Source organism: Ambystoma mexicanum, chromosome 4q, assembly GCF_040938575.1.
Source record: "Ambystoma mexicanum isolate Mex_15411 chromosome 4q, UKY_AmexF1_1, whole genome shotgun sequence".
Classification (NCBI taxonomy): Eukaryota; Metazoa; Chordata; class Amphibia; order Caudata; family Ambystomatidae; genus Ambystoma; species Ambystoma mexicanum.
This window is the reverse complement of record NC_090928.1, coordinates 416,431,867-416,456,919: the sequence shown is the minus strand read 5'-3', so window position 1 is coordinate 416,456,919 and position 25,053 is coordinate 416,431,867. Positions and strand designations below refer to the sequence as shown.

Here is a 25,053-nt window from a genome sequence, read left to right as displayed (position 1 = left end):
CTTTATGGCTGCACTTCCACTGACTTGTATTAGATTGGGACCTCATCTTCTAGATGAGGGAGGCGCACCACTGGACGGCTGGTATGAGGGGGCTTGGTTGGAGACATCTATAGTGGGGATAAGACTGTCACTTATGTGGAATTCAAGGCGGCTCACCCGGGTCTGCGGGTGAATTTCTTGGAATTTGCGACCCTGATGGCAGGAGCGAGAGAGGCTTGAGAGGGTTTTCAAGATAGCCCATGTACACATGGTGTAAATGAGATGATGGCGCGGCTAGGTGAGGGCGGCAGGAACGTTTCTGAGTAGTATCCAGCAGATGGAGCAGAAAAGGATACTAAGGTAATGGGGTTATGGGGTAAATAGAAGCAGGACATAGGTGAGGCATTGTCGGATTGGGAATGGAGCAGGGTGCTTCTGTATGTGAAGCAGATCTCTTGAAATGCTTGTTTTCAGTGGATACAATATAAGATTGTGAGATGGGCATATGTTACACTGGTAATGGTGAACAAAATGGCATCCACCATGGACCCAACATGCTGGAGGTGTTGGGAGGGGGGGGGGGGGCGCAACAGGGTCGTTCATGCATACGTGGTGGGAATGTGATCTGGCAAAAGGGTTTTGGGTAGAGGTGCATGAGGAGTTGTCTAAGGAGTTGTCTAAGTTGATTGACACCCGATCCAGCTTTCTGTGCAGCACTGTATAATGGGGTAGAGACCCCTTAGGAAGGGTAGGCAAGGCACGGCCATCTTCAGAGTGGTTTCTTTGCGTTGGAGACTGGCTAAAAGGGTGGTCGTGTGGTGTGGAAGGCGACTGTAGGACCCAGGGTGGGCAATTGGTGCATGGATATGCGGAAGTGGTCCGGGCTGAAATGGATGTGGTTACACGGGTGCATGCCCCAGAAGACGAAGGGGCATCCTACACAGTGTGGCATGAGGTTTGGGATAATCTCAAAGTGCGCTCTGACCTATGTCTGCCGTAAATTTCTGGGTGATGCTGCCCTGAAGGGGGAAGGAGGTCCTGGATACCGATGGGGACTGGGAGGAGCCTGTCCACTGTGCACAGTGTGTGGGTAGATGTGGGGAGGAGGAGATCGGGGTGAGAAAGGATCCATGGGAATGGTATCCAATCCTTTGCATTTATTGCATGTATTCTATTCTGTAGAACTGTGTTGGTTATGATGTATAAGAACCAAGTCTTTGTTGCTGTATGATGAAAATGACAAATAAAAATGTAAAGAAATAAAAAAGAAAAGTGGAAAACCTATTTATTTCATCATGTGACTTACTGAGAATCTTGTCACAACTGTTTGGTCAAGACCATATTTGTGCTCTTCTGCCTGTGAACTAGTGATGTGACGTGACGTGGAGACCAGGAGTGTGTCGGATGCCACTGGAGGCAGGTGGGCCAGCAATGGTGATATTGGGAAGAGTAATAATTAGGCCATGCTGCAAAAGCTGCTAATCTGCATTGCTCTTGGTGAGGTGACCATCCTACTATGCATATGCCACCCCAGCGCTGTGGTTTGTTCATGCATGCTCACATGACAACTGGAGCTAAGGGAAGACCTGGCATATATTAGGGAAAGCTTGAATTAAACACAAACTCTATCTGTCGGCAACACAGAAAGACTTCCTTCAATTCCTGGTTGGCTGAAACAAACTAAGGTGAAAACTTACATTAGGACCAAGGATTTATCCAAAATATTGTAATTCTCTACGAAAACCAATTCACTACACACACACAATTAAGAACTCACGATAAACCAAATGTTTATTTAGCCCGTGTACAATAAAAATCAGTTGGCCGTAATGAAGCAAACACGCGTCGGCCTAAGCCCACAATAGATGTACAAGCAATACACAGAAATGTACACAGTTGTCATCAAGGATAACAACGTGTCTTTGTTATCATTTGTCCTTTACCAGTATACTTATCTTTACAATGTGGAGAAACAATGAATCCATGACCCAAGTGCAATAGTGTTAACATGGAGCCTGATGGAAGAAGCTTAAGCCTTCGCAAGAGATGAGGTTGGCACATCGGTTTATGAAATTAAGGCCTATGCTGCAAAAATCTGGAAGGCACCAGAGAAGGATACCTGAGATTAGGATGTGGGAAAAGCATATAGTCACAGGCGGTGTCCAGTCATTTGGTCGACTGAAAACTGGTCGAATGACATTTGGTCGACGCAATTTGGTAGAAAACCAAATGGTCGAATTTTTTTTTATTTATATATTTATTTTTCGGGTTTTCGTTTTTTAAAAAAAGGGTTTTTTAGAGAAAAAAAGAGGGTTGGGGGGGACCCCCCCAAAAAAATAAAAAAAAGGGGTGAAAATAAAAAAAAAAAAAAAATTCGACCATTTGGTTTTCGACCAAATTGGTTCGACCATTTGTCTGGTCGACCAATTTTTTTCAACCAAATGTCTGGTAACTGTCGCAGGCTTATACAAAAATAAGGGAAAAAGGATGGCTGTGTTAAAGTGGGAGAAATCGAGGAAATCAAGACTTCCATTCAAGTCCGTAGTCCTCAGTCTGCCCCTGAGGTTCATCTTTTCTGGCAGGGTTTAGTCTCTGCGGTGTTCATGTCCTGTAAACCTATGCACTACCACTACTGGGCATAGTAAGGTAAGAGCTAGTTGTCAGAGACTATGGGATTATATCTAGCATCACTTGGGACAGCTCAGTTTTGAAGTACATCCCTTTCTTGGGTTCTGTCTCGCCACCCCCCTCCCCAACCAACAGCTCAGGGGTATCGTAAAAAAAAATCTCAGCTCTGAGTTTATAAATTCTACAGTTACTGGTTTCTTTGCTTTCACCCTCCTTCTGTTTGTCTCCCTGGATTTCCTCCCCAGCATTACATAATTGACTGATCTGATTCCCTTCTCCCCTCATACCCATTCCTCCACTTACATTTCCTTCTCTTCTGCTCCTTCCCTATCCCCTCAGTTCTTTTCACTTTAATTCCCATCTTTCCTTCGATCACCTCCTGTTCTGCCCAGCTCAACTTCTCCCTTCTGCCTTTTGATGTCTTATCACCCTACACAGCGCCTCTTGTGATACCCTCTTCTCCTCAGCTCTATCTCTTCCACTAGACTCAGCTTTACTTTCACTGCCTCCTTTTCCCTCTTTTGCTCCTCTGCCCTCTCCTCTGCTCCTAGACAATGTCTTCAACTCCTAATTTGCGCTCCTCAGCCCTCCTTATCTCTCTTTCGCTCCTCTACCTTCTCCTCTGCTAATTTCATTCTCATTCACAACATCCTTTTCTTCACTTTCCCTTTTACCTCCTCCCCTCCTCATCTATGTATTCCGCCTACTCCTGGTCCGCACTCCGCTATACTCCAGATCTTGACCCTCACAGTTATAGCAACTATTACCTCAATTTTATAGGGGATTAGTTACTTTCAGCTGTGGCTTGGTTGCAGGGCACTCTAGGATTGTATTGGTGCTGTGCCTTCCCATCTGTATTTCGCTTTGTCCAGGTACTGCATAGCATCAGCACAAGCATTAAGGCCACCTGCTTTTTTAAAACGTCTCCACTCTGATTCACAGGTCAGAACACCCTGCTGAGGCTTGTGCTCCTGTGTGCGAGCAGTGTACAAGCTGCAGACTTTCAGGTTCATGGTCACCTTGTATTCAAGTACACTGAAGTAGCACAAAAAAATGGAATCCACCAGAGGTGCTGCCTTTCAAAGCCAACAGTCCTCCAGTGTTAAGCATCCTCGGGATCGGATGCACTAAGGGAAGTATACACTAGTTCCTGGGATGAACACAAAGTTACCATATCTTTTTGAAACAGACAGCTGGTGAATGGACTATTGAGGGGGTTTATATTCATCTTACATTTCTGGCGCCTGGATAGAGACCCAAAGTAAGGCTGGAAAGTGGTAGTTTGAGTGAGCGGATGGGATAATAAACATAAGACGGTAGCTGGAAGTCCCTTTCTGTCCACTTTGTTCCCTAAACTGAAGGGTTGTAGTGTGGGGTACGATACACTCACAGCCGGGAGATCAAAACACAACTCAGGACTCTGATTTTGGCGTGCACAAGGATTTATTTAATAAAATAGGCTAAGGGTTTAAGATGGACTGATTGTGAGAGTGGGGAGTGGGGAACAATAGTAGTTCATCAGTCCTTACCTCTCTGCCTCTGGGCTCGACCTCCTGGTGGTCAAATAAAAGTCGATTGCAATCTGTGGGATTTCAAATGTACCCCGCACTTCTTTCTCAGCTTGGCTGAGAGTTTGCTGTATCCTTAATTGGTCAGGATATTGTTTACCAATGTGATCACTTCCAATTATCAGGGTTCAAGTGGCCCTATGCACGCCACTGTGGTATCCAAAGTAAGAGTAAGGCTAACCAGGTCTCTGTGGACTTTTATTTTTTAATTTGTTTATTTTAAATCAAGGCAGGTTGACAATTACAAAACATTATGAGCAACAATTTAGGCATGTTGATCCCCAGTCCTTTTCTCCAGATCTCCTCCCCTCCTCCCCCCTGTCCCCGAGACTAGATTCCTCCTTCTTAGGCTGGCCGCTTTGCGCGTCATCGTCTATATGTCTCCTTCAGGGTTCTCTTGGTCCCTCAGGGTCTACCGGGCCTTGGTGGGTTTTGTAGGTCAGGGCGGGCAATTGCTGGTCATATTCTAGTACTGGGGCCCAGATGTTCTGGAATCGGTGGAGAGCTCCCGCCTTCGCTGCTGTCACCTTTTCCGCAATCAATATATCCCAGAGCTTTGTCCAAAACTGGACCATAAGGGGGCCTTCTGGGGACTTCAAGAGCGGGCCAGCACTGTTTCCCCTGCTAGCAAACAGGGGGTCAGTAGTTTTGCTCTGTTTCCGGAATGTGGGTAGATCGCGGGGATTGGGACTCCCAACAGGACTGGCTCTGGTTCTAGCGGGATCGCCGTTCCAGTGATTTGTGTGATGGTTCCCAGGCATGATTTCCAGAATTGCTGGATCTTTGGGCATGTCCACCACATATGGAAGGAGGAGCCTGGGCGGCCGCACCCTCTCCAACAGGAATAGTCTAGTTGAGGGTTTATATGATGGAGTCTAAGGGGCGGGTAATACCACCTTAGCATGATTTTATACGCGCATTCCCTGTTGGTGATGCAGGTAGATGAGGCGTGTGTTTGAGTACAAATGTCTACCCAGGTTTGGTCTTCTATTGGGTGTCCCAGGTCTGCCTCCCATTGGGCCATAAAGCGAGTTCTCATGATCAGGAAGACGCCCATAAAGCACGTATATAAGGTGGATACCCTCCCACGAGCCGGGAGGTCCCCGAGTGTGAGTTCCAGGGCGGTGAGAGGGCGCGTTGCTGCCTGCAGAGTTTGGGGGTGCAAGCACCAGTGGCGCAGTTGGATACAAGTGAATCTGTCCCGTTCATGGAGTTGGAACTTTTCCACCATTGCTCAAATGTGAGGGGTGCCTCTCCTGCGTATAGCTGGTCTATGGTCTCCAGGCCACCATTTATCCAGTTTTGGAAGTTGCGGGGGTGCGCTCCAGGTGAAAATGCTGGATTATGAAAGATCGGGGCTCGTGGGCTCAGACCTCTTGGCACTCCCTTTCGTTTCAGTGCCCAGTCCCAGGAGCTTAGAGTATGTTTAGTTGTTAGGAGGAGGTCTCCCCAGTGCATTCTGGTGGGGGGTGGGGGGGTGTATGGCAGAAATCGTAGGGGTAAGGGCACTTGTGATTGTTCCAATTCTACCCATCTAGAGCGGTTTGTGATAGTTTGCCACGCCTGGATCTGTGCTAATTGGGCTGCAACTCTGTAGGCCTGCAAGTCTGGGACCCCCAACCCTCCCAGTTTGGAGTCCCCCGGTAGCGTTTTGAGGGGTATTCTCGCCCGCTTACCTTTCCAGATAAATGTCAGCATCTTTCTCTGTATATCACGAAGAGTTGGTGCGGGGATCGCCACTGGAAGGGAGGCGCAGGCGTACAGGAACCTCGGGAGGAGGTTCATTTTACAGGCTGTAATGCGTCCCAGCAGTGAGATCTCCTGGGTCGCCCAGCGTTTCAGGTCTCGTTCCAGTTCTTTGAACAACCGGGGAAAGTTAGCTTTGTATGTGTCCTTCGGGTCTGCTGGGATGTGGACCCCAGGTAGGGGATAGCCTTTTTTTCCCAAGTGATCGGGCACATCTTGGCCAGTGGTTCTCGCTCTTCCGGGGTGAGGCCGATGCTTAGGGCCGTTGATTTGGCGAAGTTTACTGCAAAGCCTGAAACCTCTCCATAGCTGGCTATTTCTCTTGCATTTTTCAGGGATGAGTGCACCTCTGAGATTGTGAGTAGTACTTCATCCGCATATAGGGCGATTTTGTGTTGTGTGGGGCTGACCTGCGGGCCTTTGATCTGGTTGTTTCGCCTTATTCTCTGGGCAAAGGGCTCCATAGTAAGTGCGAAGAGCAGAGACGACAGCGGGCAGCCCAGTCTGGTTCCACAGGACAGGGGGATTGGACCCGAGCTGTTTCCATTGATTCTCAGGAAAGTTCTTGGTCCGTTATAGTTGGCCAGGACCATTGTATGGAATGCTGTCCCAAAGCCAAAGGCCCCTAGGGTGTGTTTCATGAATGTCCAATCCACCCTATCAAATGCCTTGGCCGCGTCCAGGGCCATTAAGACCAGTTTCTGGGAATTCCGGATGGCAAGGTCCACCAGGTTTAGGGTTCTCCGGATGTTATCTCCTGCCGCCCGGTGTAAGCCTGCCTGGTCTGGGTGGATGATCTCCGGTAGGACGCGACTCAGGCGGTGCGCCATAATTTTCGAGTATAGGTTCGCATCTATGTTCAGAAGTGCAGTTGGTCTGTAGGAGGTCAGGTTTCTCAGATCTTTTCCTGGTTTGGGCAGGAAGATGGTAGTCGATTCCTGCATCGATGGGGTTACCGCTCCTGTTTCCCTGAAGGAGTTGAGTGTTACCAGGGGGGAATCAGCTGGGGTCTGAATAATTTATAGAACCTGGCCGAGAATCCATCTGGGTCCGGGGCTCGTGTTTTGAGCGACTTAATGGCCTCCTCAATCTCTTCCTCCGTAAAGGGCTCCTCCAGTTCACCTCTTGCCATGTCGGGGAGTCGGGGCAGTGCTGCCTTTTGCAGGTATTCCGTTTGTTGCGATAGGTTCCGTGGGGTTGCTGTCATGATCTGGGTCAGATGGTCCACCGCTAGTTGTTGTTTTTTAAGTTCTGAGTATTGTATGACTCCATTGGAGTTGCGCAGGCCAGCGATCATGTTAGTTCGTCTCAGTTTGGCCAATTTGGCCACGAGGAATTTATTCGCCTTGTTGTTCTTCGCGTAGTATGATTGTTTGGCCTTAGCCATGAGTAGTGCGGTTTGTTCCGCATAGTGGGCTTCTAGTTTTTTTCCTGGATGTGCGTATGGTTTGCTGCGTCCTGGGGGACCAACCTTTTTTCTTGTGGACTTCCTCTGCCACCCTCAGCTCTTCTTCGAAGGCAATCCGGGCCTGTCGCCTATTCCGGTTGTAGGCCGCTCCTTGGGCGATCAGGGTGCCTCTAATCACTGCCTTCATGGTGTCCCAGTTATTCGCCACAGAGCTGTCTGAGGCCGGGTTTTCATCGAAGAAGTTTTTAATCCCCTTTGCGATCTTGTCTCTTGTTGCCATATCGTTGAGGATCGGGTCATATAAAGACCATTTACGTGGGTTGTTGAGTTTGGGGTTCTGGGCCCAGAGTTTTAAGATCACTGGAGCGTGATCGGATATGGCTCTTGTGCCGATGGACACCTTCTTGACGAAGGCCAGGGTTTGAGGGAAGGTTAGGAGGAGGTCGATCCTTGAGAAGGTTCGGTGGACGTATGAGTAAAAAGAGTAGTCTATTTCGGTGGGGTGAAGCACCCGGCATGCGTCCACTATCTCTAAGGATCTGAACAGCTAGAGGAGGCTCAGCGCCTGGGTGAAGTCGCTCGGAGTCGGGTGGTGCGATCTGTCTTTTGTGGGGTCTGGAACACCATTGAAATCCCCTCTGATTATCGTTTGGCCCTCTACGAAACGTGCGAGGGAGGAAGCCAGTGAGTTATAGTAGTTCGATTGTCCAGCATTGGGGGCATACACCAAGATGAAAGTGTATAGGTCTCCTAGCAGAAGGCATTTGACTGCTATGAATCGGCCTTCTGGGCACGTTTTCGTTTCCAGTACCTGTGGGTTTAAGTCCTTCCTGAAGAGGATCGCAGTGCCTCCTTTTTTGGTTGCTCCAGAGGCGATAAATTGGAGTGGGAATAGCCGGGAGCGAAGTCGGTTAACATCCGCCGGTAGCAGGTGGGTCTCCTGAAGCATGGCTACCGCTGCTTCCTCGTCCTGGAGTTTTAGTAGAATTGCCTTTCGCTTGCTAGGAGAGTTCAGTCCATTGACATTTAGGGAGAGAAGTCTCAAGGTCTGATGGTCTGATATTAATTCTCTCTCCGTCGCTTGGGTTGGGGGGGGGGTCACAAGAGGGTGATTCAACCACCATTTCCGGTGTGAGCCATGAGAGAATCATCCTGCACTTGAGGTTTTAACGCGGGACCCCAACGGGGGGCTGCAACTTTAACTAGTGCGTGGGCCGACATTGTGAGTACGGACGCACCCTTGGCCAACAGGGCCAACTATCCAATTGAGTATTGTGTACTGTGGGTTTCCAAGGAACTAGAGTTGGAACGTTTCCTTAGAGTGGGTATGAACCATGGGTATGGCACGCCGCCACCGTCGTTGAGATCTATTAATTTAGATGTGAAGTGGTGGATCCCTATTAGGTGAGGCCAGGTGAACCGAGGCTGGTATAGCATCGGTCCCCTGGGGCGCGGAACCACCTTTGATCATCTCCTCCTGTTGTTCCGCTGTATTTTTCGACCATGATGACCGTCTGGGCTTCGGTGAGGGGGTTGGCTGAAGGTCCCCAGCCCCCTCCAGTTTCGATGTTGAGGGCTCTCGGGGTGAGGTCGGGTGCATGATTTCATCTGCGTCTTCCAGGTGGCTAATTCGGAGCAGGGTGCCTTTATATGAGAATTGCAGAGCTGTCGGGAATAACCACCTGTATCGAACCTGTTGGTCCTGGAGGAAAAGTGCCAGGGGTCGGAGAGCTCTCCTTTTCTGAAGGGTGAGTAATGAGAGGTCTTGATAAATCTGAAGTGGGGTGCCCTGGAAGGTAATATCTCCCTGACGGCTGATCGCTGAGATAGCCTCTTTGGTTGTGAAGAAGTGGACCCTGGTAATATCAGGGGGGGGGATCTGAGTCCACTCCCCCGCGTAGGCGTAGCCTGTGAGTTCGGTCTAGCAAGAGCTGGGATTTGGCCAGGTCTGGGAGTAAAGCCTGGAAGAAGCTCCCCACATATTCCGCCAGCTTGTTGTCGGGGACAGAGGCTGGGACGCCCCGAAAGCAGAGGTTGTTGCGACGTGCCTGGTTTTCCAGGTCCTCCTGTTTAAACTCCAGGATCTCGTATTTGTGTTGCAGGGTATTGATGGATCTCTGGATTTCCCCTAGAGTGGTTGTGTGATCCCGTGAACAGTCTTCGATTTCTCCGAGCCTCTGCTCGACCTCCATTACCCTCTGGTCTGTCTGCTCCACTTTGGTGGTGAGTTCTGAGAGGCAAGAGCGGAACTCGGACTTAATGTCAGTCATGAAGGCCACTAGGTCCCCTTTGGTAGCGAGGGCATCCATTTCCTCTTGAAGTTTCGGTGGGGTGAGTTTAGGAGGGTCTTGCTTCATACTTTTATCCGATGTGGCGAACATGGTGGTTATATCCGCGCCTTTGTGGCCTTCGTTTGCTTGGACATGATGGTTGTGTGGAGCGGTCTCGGCCAAAGAGGTCATGGAGTTCTCCGGAGAGCACTAGGATTGTGGGGGAAGCCTCGAGGGGTGATTGTTGCTCCAGGCTCCCCGCTTGGTCAGGTCTTGCAGGTTCCTGAGAGTTGTTGGGGCGGCTGGTCGTGTGTTTCCGCTGTTAGCTATATTGGGTATGCTTGTGTGTATGCTGATGGTCTGCAAGTCGACTCCCGAGTCGTTGCTAGGGAAGGTGGTAATAGTCTATAGGCGAAGCTGGCGGCCCATGGTGGTGGGGTCAGTGTTTAGGTCCTTGGTGGGGATGCTTGGCTGTAAGGAGGGACCTTGGGCCGTTGCTGGGGTCCCCTGCTGATCTGACAGGCTAGGTCCGGCTCAGGGTCTCCAGTTGTTGCGCGGAGGGGGGGCTCTGCTTTGTGGGACATATGAGGTTAAAGCCTATCTGGGCGCCAGGAGCGGCCCTGGGACATCCGCTCAATGCCCCACGCTCCTGGAGCAGATCAATCAACGGGGAGACCCTGGTCGCCTCCGCGCGTTTCTCACTTGTGGCTGGCGATGTTGTCGGCTGGTGCTGGGAGAAGGGCTGACGTCGATCCTTAGGGTGGGGGTGGGAGGGAGGCCCACCTGCAACGGCCATCGTTCCTCCAGTGTGCGCGTCAAGGCTCCGAGTCAGCTCGGGGGAAGAGGAGGGAGGGAGCCAACCTCAACATATTGCCCGCAACCGAGCACGCGACCGCTGCGCGCCCCAGGTACAGGCCACGGCTGGATCTCTTGTCTCTGGCCCCGGACGCCTCCGACTCGATCTGGGTGGCTCTCTGTCGACGGGTCTGCGGACCTCCGCGGGATGTCAGGCACCTGTCCGCTCCTCCTCTCCAGTTCCTCCGCACTTTACACGCCCGTCACCGCGAGGTCCATAGATTTGCTGCTGGGCTCCGGCGTAGCCGCCATCTTGCTTTCCTCGGAAGGTGACGGGCGCTGGGTTTGGCAGCCAATTTCAGATAGAACACTCCTGCATTAAATGATCATTTTGGGCCAGGTTGTCCTGTGATGGTTCTGGTCGCCTTGGATGGCATTAGTGGCTCGGCACCCTCAAGGGAACCGCATGAATTTGATGGCGGCGGCGGGCATCCCACGGGCGGCTTCAAAGGAGCGACCACATTGATGGCGCTCCAAGCCACGCCCCCCGTCTCTGTGGACTTTTGAAGGATGAGGCACAAGTACCACAGTGCCTTGGGCAGAACCTGCCATGTCTCTGAAAACACTCTAGAGGTAAACAGAATTTCAGGTGAACCCCTCTTTGCATGACATCTCCCTTAGATTCCTCGTCTCCCTGGCTCTGTCCAGATTCACCTCAGATAAACTTTCCTAGAGCCTCCTTGATGCCTTGCAATCCTCAAGGCCTCTTTGACGACCATTTTAACTTGCAGCTTTCTTGCTCTCCTTCAAACGCCCTCCTCTTCCCCACTTGTTGTGCCATCAATAGCTTTGTGCCAGCCTTCTTGCCTCTCTCCACTCCTTTCACCCCTCCACCCTAGACTTTGTTTTTCTTAACCACCTTCACTTTTCTTTGTTTCATCGTCATCCCTTTCCAATTGCCACCTGAAGTCTCGTCTCACAGCTTCCTCTCCTCCATATGTTGCTCACACCTTGCTCTCCTCTGCTCTGTCTCGTATTCTTTCTTTCCAACACACTGCTTTCCTCTCAAGATCCTCCTCCACCTCAGGTGTTTTTATCTTTACGTAGTCATTCATTTCCGACTCCTTTCCTCCATCTATCACTATAGTTTCTTCCCAAACACCTCCTGTGTTAAGTGCCCTGCACCATCATCCCCTCCTATTTCTTTCTCCTCCTCCCACTGTTGCTATTGTGACCCGCCTTTTTTCCTTTGCCTCCACCACCCCGGGCATCTCTCTCCAGATCTTTCCACTCTACGCATCTTCCTCTCACTTTGATTGCTCCTCTAACTCAAGCTCTTTTCTACCCCTCTGTTCTTCTGCCTCACTTTCCCTCTTGCTCACTCTCTACCACCATCTCCTTGCCACAACTGTATGAAAACAGCACGGATCATTCCTGTACTCACGTAGACCTGCCTCTGGACCCCACGCAGCACAACCAGCAGAGCATGGAGTGAGGCCCACTTTATTCAACAATTCATTCTTATCGCTTCGGATTGGTCTACATGCCCCAGTGCAGGTCCATAGACCTAATCTTCAAGAAGCATTTTCGTCATCCTTAGTGGCACTGGTGTTGCTGGTTTCCTGCATTGTGGGCAGCAGTTTACCTGGTTCTTCCATGCCTGTGAGCACTCTCCTTCTCAGTAGCTCATGGCTGCCTTTTTGCTTTCCATGATGCAAACCTTTGTTGAATTTCTGATTATCTGCAGCTTCTAGACCCTGCATTCTCCTGGCCCAATGCGGTTTCTGTTGCCTATGCTGCCCTTTCCATTCCGCTGCCATGTACCCAGCACTCAGACATTAACATCAAGTTCTTAAAGACAAATAAGCTGCTGGAAATCATACTCATCTGAATATTGCCATTGCTCCATAAAGTCTGGTAATCAGCAGGGGACTTTAGGGTAGAGGGTGTCACCAGCTGGGATAAAACAGAGTATTTTAGGAGAGCTTGGTAAAGTCAGATCAGTGAAGGTTAAGTGTGCCACTTAGAAAAGAGTTAAGCCAGTACTCAAGAAAAGGGGTAAACTCCCTCCACTACAGAGGTCGCTGGGTCTCTTGGTGGCTCATAAAAAATATTCTCCCCATGTAGGGCAAGTTGTACCTTACTTCTTACTTTAATAAATGATTCTCCTCTGACAGGACTTGAGGCCTTACACTCTGTCTCCCCTTACCTTGCCCTCCACAGAGATTCAGTGATAGAGAATTTTTTCCATGGCTAGGGAACCGGGGGGATCTCCTGTTAACTCCTGCAGGCCTCACATCACAGAAAAGGTGGGGGCACCCAGCCTCCACAGTAAAGCCCTCCTCATTTGCCATCCCAAAACAAACAACTTTGTCACACAGACCTGGACTGTCTCAGTTCTATTGTAAGGGCACACTCCTATGTGCCACAAGGCACCACAGCATTTAGGGCTTGGCGAACCCCATGGCGACTGTGGGATGGAAGGGACTACTACTCCTGGCACTCCACGCAAACTGTCAGGCGTGCAATTAGACGGAACACCCATGTGATGCAGAAGCTACAGCTGCATTCCAAAGTGGTGGTGAATGGATTTTTAAAAAATGGTTTAAAAAAAGGACGGTTTGGAAGATGCAGATGCTCTGCAATGATTCTCCATTTCCTGGTTAATCTTTTATTGGCAATTTTTCATTGTTCTATGATGTCTTACTTGTTCTGTCCCGCTTTCCCTTTTTTTTTCCTCACATATTGGATCCCCGTGTAACCGACCTGGACTACTTACTAGAACTGCTCTTTGATATTGTTATAGACGTTGATGTCGGAGGGTCTCTCGCCCTCACTAATGGATTCTCGCTCTTGTTTCTTTTTACCTCGTTCCCTTTGTTCCTGTAGTTTCCAGGGGGCTTGCCAAGTCCGCAATGCGGCAGTGCACAGTGGCACATATCTCCTTTATCTTATGGTGGGACCAAGCCCCTCCCTGGTGCGGTCTATTTTAGGCCACTTCCTTGCGAGCACACAATTCGATTTCCCAGAAGACTCCCTATAAGCACTAAATGTAGGAATATTAGAAATTAGATAGGAGTCGAGGCACTAAAGCGGTTGATAGCAGCCTAATATATGCACCTCAACACAATTGCTATGAGCACTGGGATGTGTGAGATTGTATATTGAAGAAGAGCAAGGATAGAACAGGGTGTAAAAAAAAGCAGACCCCAGTCAAAGCAAGCACAGGATGAGTAAGCAGACCCCAGTCAAAGCAAGCACAGGATGAGTAAGCAGGCTCCTGTGTCACTTATGTTACAAGGTGTTACATAGCAAGTCAGGCTGCATCAAAATGCCAACCCCAGACAATCAGTCTTCCCACTGGGGCCCTGTGCCCCATGCACTTGTTTTGCCAATACTTGATTGATATGGTATCAAAGACTCAGAAATACATCTACCTGGGGCTTCTTTTAAAGTTTCCGACAATGCTGCTTCCAGCCCTCCAGCTATTTCTTTAAATCTGTTGAGAAAAACACTTGATTAAGTTTCCCTTAATTCAGAAAAGCACAGAGACAATAGTATTCAAGAGTAAAAATTCTATGCCATAACCATGACTGACAAAGTATTCTTTTCCACAGCATATCGATTTTAAAGAAGACAAAACTGTCGTTGGTAGGTGTCGTGTAGGTTATCTGGGATCTAGGTCGTCGTCAAGGCCAGGTATTTTCACTATACTATCTTTATTTAGAGACTATCTACAAGTAGGGGCAAACATAAACACAAAACCCAATCTCCCTTCAATAATTATCAGGGTGTTATTCTCCAAAGAATTATTGCCTGAACCAGATGCAGGTAGTTCAGCCTTTGGGTACCTGGAGCTAATGTGTGCGTCTATAACATCTGCAAGAGGTTGCTTTGCTGACCCTCCTCTGGCGTTTCACTCTTATGAGAGAAATTAACCCATTTGTTTAACCTAGACCAGTTGAGGGCTTTCTGGGCTCCCATTCCCCAGGATTGAGTCTAGTACTAAGCCTGCGAGCAGACACATGTGGCCAGGAGGGAGAGCTAGAGTGGGGTTGCAGGGTAAATGGAGTGTACCCTGTATTCCCCTTTGACTATCTGAAATGGTCAACCTCCTTGCCCCAGTCTAGTTCCCCTGCCAACGTCTGGTCCTGCCTAAAGTTGACCGGTCCCACTGCTACCTTCCTATTCTCGCTGATTGTGTCCTGTCCTTCAACATGCTCCCCTTCACTCTTTAGTCTTTGTTGCTTTCCTCCTACCTCCTCCTCTTTCCCTGATGTGACTGTTTCTGTGACACGCACAGGCACTGATGTCCACACCTCCTCCTGGCCCTCTCTTCCAGCACCTCTTCGCTAGAACTCTCCTCTTCCTGGCCTGTCCTTTTTCTGATCTCACCACCTGTACTTGTCTCCTATCTTGTTACCTCTCCTTTCAACTTCTTTGTTTTGGTCACCTCCTTCTGCCACCTCTCCACTTTAGATGTTACTACCTCCACCTTGACCCTTCACTACCAACTCCTCCTTAACCTTCACTACCCTCACTACCTTTTGTAAACTCTCGACTGGTATTATGCTGCATCCTTCTCTCCACTGCACCACCCCTTCAGCTTCTTCCCTCTCTCCAGCTACATCATTTTCCATCATCAGTCTGCAGCCTTCTCCAAACACAAACCTTCAGCTCCTTCAAATCATACCCAGCAACTGGGGCAGTCCAGGAAGCGACAATCAACCCAGTGAGTACAGCTATTCTTTTAAAGGTGCGGTTTAGAAAAAGAAACATAAGTGTTATTACCTGGCTCGGTACTGTGCATCAAGGGTAAAGCAAACATACGTCTGATTACCTGGCTAGACTGGCCTACATTTAATGTAGGCCAGTGACATACTTATGTTTGCCTTACCTTTGATGCACAGTAACTGTGCATCAAGGGTAAAAGTAAGTGTAAGGGTTGTAACGTGGATAGACTGACCAATATTCAATGTATGCCGGTCAATCCATGTAATAACACATCACTTATGCCTGCTTTACCCTTGATGCATGGTTTTGTGCATCAAGGGCAAAGCAAAAACAAAATACTGTCATACCCTGAGCAGCCCCACTCCTAAATGTAGGGGTCCCGCTGAGCGGGGCCACTACATTTAGGGGTGGGGCTGACACACACAGACAGAACACATTCCCCCATGCATTGACACATGATTCATACAACTCTTTGCATGTATGCACTCATAAAAACAAACACAGCAACATACATACATAGATAACATACTTACAAATACATTACATTAAATAAAGAAAACACTGACCTTACCTGCATGCACCCTCCAGGCACACTTTTGTGCCAAAGAGATCCGAATGTTCCTCCTCTCCCGAGCGTGAACACGGACAAGCAGGCTAGACATGCTGACTGACACGAGAGGAGGCCGCGCCAGTCATTCAGCGTGTCTATGCTGCTTGCGCAATAATGAGAGGTGGAGGAGGAAGGCTTCCATCCACTGTTGCCTCTCATTTCTCAGAGCCTTACAAACTAAAATAAAATGCTGATCAGGGGACGTGCCCTATTCAGAGGCAGGCAGCACAGTTGGCCATACAAATAAAGCACACAGGTGGAGTCTTCTATCTGCATGTCAGCTGACGGGGCGGTGCCCCCTAGTCCATAGTGTCAGGCCGCTAAAAACCAGGGGTATAACAAGAACTGGTGGGAACATGTAGATGATTAGTAAATTCCACTCCACTAGAAATATGTTCTTCAATGCCCCTCTTGGTGTAAATTCAGCATGCACTTCCTGTTGTCCCCCCTGGTTTCACCCAGGTCTATTTGATGGGTTCTCTTGAAAGGTTGAACATCTCCAGAAGGACTTTCCGATAAAGCTCACACTCATGGAAGACTGAGCACTGTCTGCTCAGAGTATCCTCCACCACAGTCTCAGTCCTGGACGGGAAGGCTGCAGAGATCCAGATGTTGTTCTCCAGCACCCAGAACCACATTGCTGCCATGCAGAGGTGCAGCGAGCTGACACCCCCTCTCTCGTTTAGGTAATGCAACCTGTAACTCATAGCAAACATGCTGTCAGTATAAAGACACTTTTCCCTTTTACGAATACCATCGGAGCAAGGCCATCAAAGCTAGCCTGATTGCCAGCTACAACGGGTTTAGGTGAAACATGGCCTTTACCAGGGTCTAAAGACCACTCGCACTGAGACTCTCATGTGAGCAGCCTGGCCTTTCAAAGATGACTCTGTGACTATCGTCGACCATGGCTGTCATAATGGTTCCCTTGTCATTATGACATCCTGGCTGCCGCATCGCAGAAGATACTGCAAAATCTTCTTCGATGTTAGCAAAAGTTCTGTTAAGTAGCCAGCAAACTGCGACAAGTGATTCTACATCCACTTCCACGGCTGAGTGAAAACTCTCGTACACCGGCCAAAGACTCTAGATCTCATGACAATTATGTCGACAATCACAATTGCCTTAGCCCCTTTTTGTAAACTATACGAGGCGTTGAACGAGGCCCAGAAGGACCAGACCTGGCTACTAGCCACCACTTTTTTTTTAAACTTTATTTTTGCATTTTGGTAAAACATGCATATAAACAAGCCCGAACAGCGGGCTGCAAACCCGCCGCCGTTGCCCCGCCTCCCCACAACCCCCCCCCCCCCCCCCCGACATGTACATTTCGCTCCCCCAGTCCCATTATGCAGTGAGCTTCTGTTGCATTTTGGACTTCTAGGGTGCAGTTTGTGGCGACTGAGCAGGTGACTCAGTGGGAACGGCATTGGAGAGCAGGTATGAGATATATGGGCCCCAAATGTCTGGAGGCCTCGCGTGGAGGGGCAGTGTCTTTATGAATTACGTTTCTGTTTCTTGGCAATAGAGAATGTCTTTCCTCCACCTCGCTAGTGTGGGGGATGGACCTCGTCCCCACGCCATGGCTGTTCTTCTACGCGCCAGTACCAATAGTACACTTGCTAGTTTTCTAACTGGCGATAAGGATTTCGTCAACCCTAGGAGCGCCACCATTGGGACGTGCTCCATCTCCTCGCCGATTATTGCTTCGGTTTCACCAAGTACATCTGATCAGAATTTTTCCACCGTCGGGCAGCTCCACGCTAGGTGCAGAAAGTCAGCGTCAGTTGTCCCACATCTGTCGCATGATGCGTTTGACTCAGGGTGATTTCTGTTTCTCTTTTTGGGGGTGTAATATGTTTGGTGCAGAAAATTGAAGTGAATTTGTGTGAAACGTGAGTTAAGTGCCACTTTTTGGGTCTGTTGTACTATCTAATCCCAGTCTTCGTCTGCGATGGGCGTTTGTAGAGCAGTTTCCCATCTTGCTTTTGTTTTGGGGTTTGATGGCAGTGTGTCCATGAGCAGGATTTTGTAGATAGATGAGACCAGTTTGCCCTCCCTTTGTGCCTGAATGAATCCGTGCTGTAGCTGCCAAGTGGGTGGTTGCTGTGGGAACGATGGGATGAGGTCTTGTAGGGTATAACAGACTCTAAAGTATATGAAAATATCTAGGGAGGTGGTGCTACCTCTCTCCTTCATTTGCTGGGGTGTTATGAAGGTTTCTTGTATGAAAAGGTTGCCTAGTGTACTTATTTTGCATTTGTCTGCCTAGTTTAGAAACACTTTCTCAGCAGTAAGTGGGACCCCGGGGATGAATTTGACGGGGAGTAGAGGTGAGTATCTGAACTGTATCTTATACTTTTGGGCCATTTTCCGCCATATTGTGTATGTAGATTGCACTATGTTCAGTGTCGAGTGTGGCACGGCCTGCTTACTGATGATCACGGCCCTCAGCAAGTTGGGTGAGGCTAATGCCCGTTCGACCTGTACATGTGGTCTTACGAACTGGGGCTCATACCAGTGACTGAGGGGCTTCCCAGTAGTACCGTTCCAAATCGGGTAGTGCTAGGCCAGCCTTGGTGACAGGGAGAACGAGGGACGTATATGCCACCCTTGCAGGTTTGCCTGCCCAAATGAGGTCCAGAACCAGACTTCTCAGATTTCCCAGGAAGCGACGTGCCAACAAGATAGGGATGTTGGAAAATAGATACAGGAGTTTGGGGAGAATTAGCATTTTTACCAACAAGGCTCTTCCCAAGAGACTGAGCGGGAGAGTTTTCCAACTGTTCACCTTTTCCGTTAATGTTCTCAGTGTGCTTTCGTAGTTGTCTTTGAATATGTCGTGGTGGTTTAGGGACATCAGGATTCCTAGGTATCGGACGTGAGCTTTTTCCCAATGAAAGTTGAAATCATCTTTTGTTCTGGTCTTGGTATTTAAGGGGAATACGATTGATTTGGATTGATTAATTGACGCATGATCGGGTTGAGGTTTTTGCTGGGGTTTTGCATGTACAGGACTATGTCATCGGCATAGAGGGATATTATCAAGCGGTGAGGTCCTATTTTGAGCCCTTTCTGAATTTGGCGTTCTCTGAGGCCAGCCGCTAGGGGCTCCATCAAAAGGGCAAATATCATGGCGGATAATGGCCATCCCTGCCTGGTGCCGCGTTGGAGATTTATATATGCCGAGCGAGTCGACCCGAGGGTGACTGCTGATTGGGGCTGATTAGAGAGAAGCGCGACCAGCTTGATATACTGTTTCCCAAGACCGAGCTGCTGCAGCACGGCAAACAAGAAGGGTCACTCGACGGAATCAAACACCTTTTCGGCGTCCAGCAGCACCGCTACTGCCTGCTGATCGGGGTCCAGTGCTGCCAGAACCCTGAACATTCTACGTATCCCAAATGTTGTGTTTCGGCCAGGCACGAATCCCGCCTGATCTGCAACTACCAGAGCGGGCATTAGCGGGAGTAGTCCGTTTGCGAGAATCTTTGCCAGGATTTTATTATCGAGATTGATTAGTGATATTGGGCGATAGAATTTACATTCTTCGGGAGGTCTGTCTTTTTTGTGCAGGAGAATTACATTGGATTCCCTTAGTGTTTGTGGGAGGATGCCGGATTCAATCGCTTCTTCGAAGACATTTAGGAGAAGGGGGGCTATGAGTGGGGTGAAAAATGTATAGAACTCGCCGGTTAACCCGTCGGGTCCTTGGGCTTTGGATGGTGGTAGACTTTTTATTGCTTCTTGGATCTCATCTAGTGTAATGGGTTCGTTCAGAGGCTCGCAGAGTTCCCTCTCCACCCAGTACAGTTCTGTGTCGTCGTGAGAGTTCCGAATCGCCTCGGTGTCTGTTGGGTGCCTGGCACTGTATAGCTCTTGGTAGAATGCTCTGAACACTTTGATTATGTCTTCTTCTTTGGGCAGCATATTTCCCTGTGGTGAACGGATACTATCCACCCTTGTTGGTCTCCTATCTGCAGCTATGAGATGAGCAAGGAGGGCTCCAGGTTTCTGGCCTTCGCCATATTGTCTAATTCTGTGATTGTGGCCCAGAAATGTTAACTCACGTTCCGCTAGGTTTCTGAAGTTGAGAAGTTCTTCTTTCAACATTGCCTGGATGTGGTCTGAGTTATTAATGGGTTGCTGATTTTCCAGGCCTTTCAGGTGAGTTTCGCTGGTGCCTAGATCTCGTCTGATAAGTTTCAGAATTCCGTTTTCTTTAGCGAGGAAGACACCCGTTACATAGCATTTGAGTGATTCCCACAGCACCCCTGCGGAGTTGACATGCCCTGGTTAATTTCAAGAAAAGTGCTGATTTCCTCGCGTAGTTCTGTGGCAAATACTCGATCCGCAAGAGATCTGGGTTTAAAGCGCCATTGGGGAGGCTGTGGTCTAGTAGCCGGTAAGCAGTATTCGAGTATTACAGTGGCGTGATCTGAGAATGTTTTGGGGAGTATTTGGCACCTGCCCCATTGCCAATTGCTGTGTGCAGAGACTAGCAAATAATCGATACGAGAGCTTGTATTATGGATGCTTGGGTGATGTGTAGTCCGATTTCCCAGTTCTGGTTTCTCCATATATCGGATAGGTCGAATGCTTTGCAGATTTCCTGCACTTGTAGGCTGGCCTTGGATGGGTTTGCTGTTGTTGGCTGTGACTTGTCTTTCTGTGGGTCGAGATGTGTATTCAGGTCGCCTCCCCAGATTATGGTTGCATTGAGGTGGGACAGCACCCAGTCGAAGATGTTTGCGTCGTCTGTGTTAGGGGCGTAGGAATTGACGAAAACCACCTCCTCTCCCTCCACAATCCCTTGTACCAGGAGTGCTCTTCCATCGTTGTCCCTTTCCGTTTTAATCAAGCGAAAACCCAGCGAAGAGTGAATGAGTATTGCGACTCCCCTGGCTTAGGATGAGTAAGACGAGAAGTAACGGTGGCATCCCCAACTGCGGGCCCACATGTGTTCATTTTGAGGCAAAAGGTGGGTCTCTTGAATCATTGCCACCTCTATTTTATGGCGTCTGAGCAGTTGCAGGATCTTACGTGTCTTGGCTGGGTTATTGCTACGTTGAATTGGCAAGATGATGTTTTATATGGAACCCGTTTGAAGGAGTAGCGGTAGAGTTCTCCTCTGTGATGTCCCGGCACTTTGGCCGACTGGGTCGAATGGGAACTTCATCAGACGTGAGGGCGTGTGAGAAGTGGCCGCGGGGCCTGGGGCGAGGCCCGCGGCTGGGAGGTGGTGCATGGCGCGCACTTTGAACAACAACAACATTACAACAACTTTCCTTACACGGACAACCCCCAACTTGTCAGTTTGGAACCCCCCCCCCCAAACTGTGCACGGGGCGCAGGTGGCCTTCCAAGACTTAGGCCCCAACCTCCTGATTGCGAAGATTGACCTGATGGTTTGTTTCCATCTTGCTTTGGATAAGTGTCACAGGTGTTCGTCAAGGCAGGATTCTCCCCACCCTTTCTCTGCTTGTAGATCCGGCCTTTTGTTTTGTGGGTTTACATCCCTGCCTGTCAAGGACTCTAGTGTGGCTTCCTCGGGGGAGTTGAAGAAGTGAGAAGTGAGTATTTTCGTCAAGTTGAATGCGTAGTCTCGCAGGGAAGAGCATCAAATACGTGATTTGGTTGTCGCGTAGCCTGTGTTTAACATGGGTGAACGACCTCCTTTGGGCTTGGACTGATGGAGAGAAGTCCGGATAAAACTGAATGTCGTCCCCGTCGTAGTGGAGTTTGCCCTTTTCTCTTGCCAGTCTTAAAATCGCATCCCTGTCCTTATAGCTTAGGAGCTTGGCGAAGATCGGGTGGGGGGGGTGTCCCCGGGATGGGTCTGGTTGCAGGGATCCTGTGGGCTCTTTCCACCACGAATAATTGCGACAGAACAGCGGGGCCAAATAGCTCGGTGCATAGTTTCTCGATGTGCTCCTCCATTTTGTTTGGTAGCTGTTGCTCTCAGACTCTGACTATCCTTATATTATTTCGTCTGGAGCGACCTTCAAAGTCCTCATTTTTAGCCAGAACAGTTTTAATTTGGCCCTCAAGCATGGAGATTCGGGTGGTGAGTGCTGATGCGCAGTCGTCCTGATCAGAGACCCTTTGTTCGACGGAGTCTAACCTGCCGCTGTGTTTATCGAGACAGTGTTGCAGCAGGTCCACCTTGGACGAGAGCGAGTCTATCTTGCAGTCCAAGCCGCCTATCCCTGATTTTAGTTCCATTAAGATCTCCCTAATGTCTGGTTGTTGCAGGTGTTCTTCCTCTGATGGATTAGTTGGGGATTCTGGGCGGTTATCCGATCTGGGTGTTTTGGGAGCCGGACCCGTATCAAAGTTGAGTTTTCTCTGGGACTTGTCTGACTTCCCCATCTTGGCCTTGGCGGATATGTGGGTGCCGTTTCTCCTGTGCTGTCGGAGGCAGGGTCGGAGCGCACAGTTTTTGCGTTTTATGCCTTGTCCGTGGGGCAGGACGGATTAGATGTGCCCGGTTGCTGCGTGTGCCCTGTGGGGTGCTGGCAAAGCGTGCACGGATGATGGGCCGCAGCGCAGTTGTGCCAGGATAATCTCACATGGGGAACTGGTGGCATTTAGTAGCTATCCATCTCTGGACCGAGTTCTTTTCCCATAGGGGGTGTCGCGGGTTTCTGGTGTTAAACAAGCAGATTTTTGCTGCTGCGTGCCGCACTAGGAGGAGCCGGGACCGGGCTGCGTGGAGTGTCGTTATGGCCCGTCGCTTAGCTGAAATGGCGGGAGTGCCTCGGAGAGCGGAGACCTCTGCAGGGTATCCCCTTTCTTGTCAGCCCTGCTTAGCGTTGTTGGCTTATTGTCCCGTTTGCTTCGCGTGCCTCTGTGTGCTTTCGTGCGCCTCCCGCCTCTCACCTGCCGGTGCCCACTCCGACACCGTCTTGCTGCTGAGTGTGGGCCTTGTAGCTGCTCCGCAGGGTCGAGGGATCGCCACCGTCTCAGTCGTCTCCTCCGTGCACTCGGGAAGGCAGGCTGTGTGCGGCTTGGCAGGGGCCGGGAAGCCGCTCGGCGCCGCGAGGCACCGCGGGGCGTGGAGGGTTGCACACAGCGGGCCGACTCCCGTAGTTCTGCCCACCGGTGCCACCTCCCTGCTGCTGCTGGACCCGGCAGGTCTCACGGGTGAGCCCGCGGCTCCTCCTACTAATCCCCAGAGGATTTGATGCCGTGCGGCCCAGTGTTCCAGGGACCAACGCGGTTTGCGATTGTGCGGCCTGTACCACGCTGCAGATATCTCGCGGAAGGCGAGGCCGATTTGTTCCGAATTTTCGGCAGGGATGAAGTACCGCGCTGGAATAGTATAATTCTTGCGTATTTGGTGATTTCGCCTCAGGATTGCCGCGATTAAACAGGATTCATGTGGAAGGTAGCCGAGAGCTTACAGGGGAGCGCCATCTTGGTTGGCCCTCTAGCGCCCTCTCTGCTACTAGCCACCACGAGTACAAAGCTAGCATTTCTGGAGGGGTACATTACAGCAAACATTAGAGAGAAAAATATAATCCACTCTTTGAAATCTGAGCCCGAAATAATGACAACTGATTACCCAGGGGGACCCGGGAGGCAAGAGTACAACAGGGGAGACTACCCCAGCCTTTGGGATCCAGCACGGCCAATCCAGACCCTGGTCGGCCCCCTGGGAACTCTACTCTAGCACCAGCGGTGTCCTTGGAAACATGAAAGGAGGTTGGGACAAAGAGCAATATAGCCACCTCCCCCATGGTGACAGAAGAAGCAACCCATTTTGGCACTGGAGGCTCAGTTCAACAGTCTGCTTCAAGTCTGGTGATTCAAAACAGAAACTGTGATTTAAGACCTGAGATAGCTGCACAGGAACATCTGACAAGCAGCAAAAACCTGAACGCACCACATGACACTCATTAAGAAACACTGCGAGTATCTTTTGGGATCTTCTCACAAAAAGCTTTGACCATAGAGTCAACCGCTTTTGAATCTAGAAGCTTATTCAATCCAAAAGTCCACAAGCGATCCACTAACGCTATAAGGAACAGTTGCTCTAAAAAGCATGTGCAAAAAAATAAAAAAAAGATTGTCCCTAAACCCCTGTGTGAGAAGTCACGGAAAAAAAACCTAGGGAATGACAGAGTGATTGAAGAATCGGCATCATAAACAGATGACAAGACCTCGTCCATCAATCTCATTAATATATATTCAGTAGAGGATTCGGAATCCAAACTGACTATTAATCAGCCATTAAAGAGAAAAATTGAGGAAACATATGCGGAGACTCCCTCCCACGAACCTTCAGCAAAATTACCATTCATAGAAGACACACCGACGGCCTCTATGAAGCTCGCAAAAGATCTAAATGATAGGGAAAAGAACGACCATAGACAGCACCAGATTACTAAACCTCTTAATGAAGACAAAGGGGAATACTCCAAGAGGTACCCCAATCACAGGGGTAGTCTTGGAGACAACAATCGGAAGACGAGAGTTACAGAGAACAATCAAGCCAGGAGAAGATCACCCTCAATTTGGGAGGCAGTCCCCTTAAAGAGGATGCCGAAAAGAGGGGCTCCTTTGAAACACCATGAGTTGGTTGTAAGGGACCGAAACCAAAGAGAGAAGCAATCAGCCATGGAAACTGGGTCACATATATCTAGCAACCATCCTGAAATGATGAAATCACTTAAGACTGTCAATCAAGGACCACCCTAGTTGATCCCTCAACGTAGCAGAACTTTCCTTTTGGAGAGAACAAGAGCAAAGAAGGATAATTTGATTCTAAATCGCCGAACCATTGCTGGCATATTCAATCAAATTCCGAGTCTTAGACCCCCTCGTATCTAACAACCTCAAGGTGGTGGAACCCAATGTGACAAGGGGAAACAACAGCTCGTTCCTCCAAGTGGATTCACCTATAATTAAAGAAAATGCTATTGGAAGCGACAAACTACCTATTTGACATGGGTTACAACCTGAGTGAAACTAATCTAGACGGCACTATAAAGCTGGACTCTAATTTACGGAGCCGAAGTAGGAATGGCTCGAGCAAGGAGAGAATGTTTAAAGATCACACGGACAAAAGAGCCCAACAAGACCCCTCAGGTGACATGACAGAGATGCAGTCTCAGGGCCAACCTGGACATTCTAAGGCCCATCAAACCTCTGAAAAGTCCTTTAGAAACACACAGGATCCTAAGCGACCAAATAAGGAAACAAGGAGTAAGATCCCGCGGGCCCGTGAGAAGGAACAGGTCTGAGAGGATAAGTCCTCGAGGGAAAGTGCGCCTAAGGGAGGAAAAGCCCAGTAAGAGGGACGGAACTAGC

At 49.5% G+C, this 25,053-nt stretch overlaps 1 protein-coding gene across 1 annotated transcript in view; it reads right to left on the bottom strand.

Moving 5' to 3' along the window:
• Window positions 1-25,053, bottom strand: part of COG2 (component of oligomeric golgi complex 2) — a 1,367,578-nt gene that overhangs the window by 495,332 nt on the left and 847,193 nt on the right. Inside the window, exon 11 of the mRNA XM_069607998.1 lies at window positions 13,832-13,893. Within this exon, the coding sequence (XP_069464099.1) occupies window positions 13,832-13,893 (62 nt within the window). The remainder of the gene's footprint in view (window positions 1-13,831; window positions 13,894-25,053) is intronic.